Genomic DNA, 2,950 nt, shown 5'->3' on the forward strand with positions numbered 1-2,950 from the left:
ACTTCATCATCATCGTTCACGATCACTCACGATCACTTCATCGTCACGATCACTTCACGATCACTTCACGATCACGTCACGATCACTTCACGATCACCATCATCACTCTCGGTGACCTGCTCCAAATGTCTGAGCCGAACAAACGAGGAGGAGACACGTAGGATTAAAATGATTTTTTCTCTTTTTTTTTTTTAAATTTAATTTGATTCATTTGAGATCACAGTACATGGTAATTATAAATTATAAATACAATTGTAATTAGTATTCTTATTTAATTTTAAAGCTACAGTCATGTTTTATTGAAATAAAATCACCAACACGAGTGTTGCACTCATGACCTCATTAATATAAAACAGATTAAAGATGAAGACAATTGTTTTCAGGAATATAAACATCACCTCTTTGTCCAAAAACTGTTCCACTCTCAGCAGGGAGACAAAAGCACGGCTCGTGTTAATAAGAGTAAAAGCAGGACAGTAGCATGCGATCACCCAGATAACCACAGACAGGTCCTCGTGCCTCTGGCCACGTCCCCTCAGCTCCATGATGCACCGAGACCAGCGCGTGCCACGCGGGCCTCAGCACCGTCATCCTCATGCGAGAAAATCCATGTGAAGGTGAGACAATGACATCGGTTTAGCAGCGTGACAGGCAGCACTATTCTATTTTAATTTGAATATTTGATGTTATTTTTTTTGTGTGTATGATGTGAGATTGTTTTTGTTTGTCTGTTCAAATGAAGCAAATCGAGCCAATCACAGATATGTCCTTTAATAAAAAGACAGAAAACACAAAAAACAAAGAAAAAAAGTGATTTTCTTCCACACGGTTGTGTTTTATATTACAATCATGTGAAATGTGCAATTACGTCAAATAAAAAAATGAAAAAAAAGAACAAACCATAAAAAAACCATAATACATTTCTTTTATATAGAATCGGGGAAATCAGTCCTTTCACATCAGATTGAATGTCGGGATTAGATTACAGTTGTTGTATTGAATGTTGCATAGATTACAAATAAGAGCTGAGCGAAGTCTCTGCAAAGTAAAGCGGAACATTCACTTTGTGACTCCGAGGCCCAAACTCTGTGTTTTCCATGCGGCGTTTGTCAAATCTGGATGAAACATCATCGTATTCATTTATTTCTCCACACAATGATTTGCAAATGTTAGAAAGACAGAGACTGGGAGAAAGAAGGGAGCAGAGGAGAGGTTCAAAAAGTTCAAGAAAAAGAGATGAAACCACATCACGGCTTGTCGCTGCAGTGTTTGAAGAGACTGGACCCTGTCCCGGAGTAAGTGGTGCACTTCTCAGCGCAGGTGGCGAGCGCAGACCCGGAGAAAGGATAGACGGCCGCCTGTCCGAAAGGAGCCAGTGCGCTGGGCATGGGCGAGGTTATGGTCTGTCCCTGGTTCAGATAAGCGACCAGCCGCCTCATCTCCTCCAGAGCCTGAGCCTGCATCAGGATATAGTTCTTGGCCAGGAGGAGAGTGGCTATTTTGGAGAGTTTTCTCACCGAGGGGCTGTGCGCGTACGGGATCACGGCGCGCAGACCGTCCAGCGCGTCGTTCAGGTCGTGCATCCTCCTCCTCTCGCGGGCGTTGATGCTGAGCCGCAGTGACCGCTGCTCTTTGCTCTTCTTGGCCAGCGGACCCCCGGACTTGTCGTCCCCGAACGACGAGCCCCTCTTCCGGGACTCCAGCGAGTCGAAGCCGTCGTCGTCGTCGCTCGTGTGCTCCCCGCCGCTCTCGTTGGACTTCGCGGTCTGAGCGGAGAGAAAGTCGTTGGCCGGTGTGAGCGGGAAGCGGCCGGTGCTTCCAGCACCATGGCCAGCGCCGAAGCCGAAGGCGCCCTGTCCGTAGCGCTGCGTCAGGTCGAGGAGTGCGTCGTTGCTGATGGATTTGAGCAGGTTCTCTTCACTGGCGTTCATCTTCTCTCGCAGGTCAGATTGTGAGCAGGGACACAACTTGTCTTCTCCTCTTCCGCCTCTGTCCTCACTTGATGCAGCTTGTCCTCGCGTTTCTCCAGAGCTCCCCTCACCCTCTCTCCTCCCCTCTCTCTTTCTCTCTCCCCTCACTCTTTTCTTCTTTTGAAGGAAGCAGTGAAAGTGAAGTGAAGCTCTCCTCTTGTCGCGCGCATTTAGCCCACGTTCAGCAACACTTACTTCTCACACTGTGAGAACTTTACTCTGTCTCTGTATTGTGTGCGCGCGCGTGTGCTCCCACTTTCCTCCTCCTCCTCCTCGCTGTTGTCTTCCTCACTCTCTCGCGCCTTGGGCAAATAGTGCCTCGTGCTCTGTCCTGCTCTCACATTTGTAGGAGCACGAGGCCCCGCCGGGATTATGTGTCTGTCCAATCGGGGGCGTATTAATTACTCATTAATTACTCATTAATTACAAATTAATTGATCCGAATTCCAACGTGATCATTGACTGACGCGCAGCTCAGTTGTGTTTATAATGGCTTTAAATGTGTGTATGTTTGTGTTCATGTGACGGGGCAGACTGTGAGAGTGAAGGCTCTATTTGACCAAATCTTTGGAAACAAATGATTTAAACCAGGGGTCTGAAACTCAAATGACCTGTGGGCCACTGAGTGTCTCCTCTGGTCAGGGGCCAGTCAAGTAAAAAATATTTTTTTGGGAAAAGCAACAGTCGTGGTGGTTGATATGAGCTCAAAATGATATATCAATATGCCGTATTGATTCCTTTTTACTCCATTGCCTTGTGTGAGCTTTTCTGTCTTTTATCCATTATTCTGTACAGCAGGCGGAACTTTTGGTCTCGCTGTAACCCGGACTCATTTAAGTGACGTACCACAACAAAATCTACACTGGTAACAAGGTTTGGATAATAGAGACGTTTCTGACAGAGGATAAAAAAAACTGTGCAATGTTTCAGAAACTAACAACAAGCCAACGTCAGCTGAACAATGATTCACGTGTTGTGTC

At 46.3% G+C, this 2,950-nt stretch overlaps 1 protein-coding gene across 1 annotated transcript; it reads right to left on the minus strand.

Moving 5' to 3' along the window:
- Positions 1-270: 270 nt before the first annotated feature.
- bhlhe23 (basic helix-loop-helix family, member e23) lies at positions 271-2,273 on the minus strand. The gene has a single exon (XM_044015267.1). The coding sequence runs from the start codon at positions 1,929-1,931 to the stop codon at positions 1,248-1,250; it is 684 nt and encodes a 227-aa protein (XP_043871202.1). The 5' UTR covers positions 1,932-2,273; the 3' UTR covers positions 271-1,247.
- Positions 2,274-2,950: the final 677 nt, after the last annotated feature.

The sequence above is a fragment of the Solea senegalensis genome, unplaced genomic scaffold (genome assembly GCF_019176455.1).
Source record: "Solea senegalensis isolate Sse05_10M unplaced genomic scaffold, IFAPA_SoseM_1 scf7180000013172, whole genome shotgun sequence".
Lineage (NCBI taxonomy): Eukaryota > Metazoa > Chordata > Actinopteri > Pleuronectiformes > Soleidae > Solea > Solea senegalensis.

What these genes read in the sequence shown, in the direction of transcription:
- bhlhe23 (XM_044015267.1), bottom strand. Translation starts at nt 1,931, where the DNA reads ATGAACGCCAGTGAAGAGAACCTGCTCAAATCCATCAGCAACGACGCA.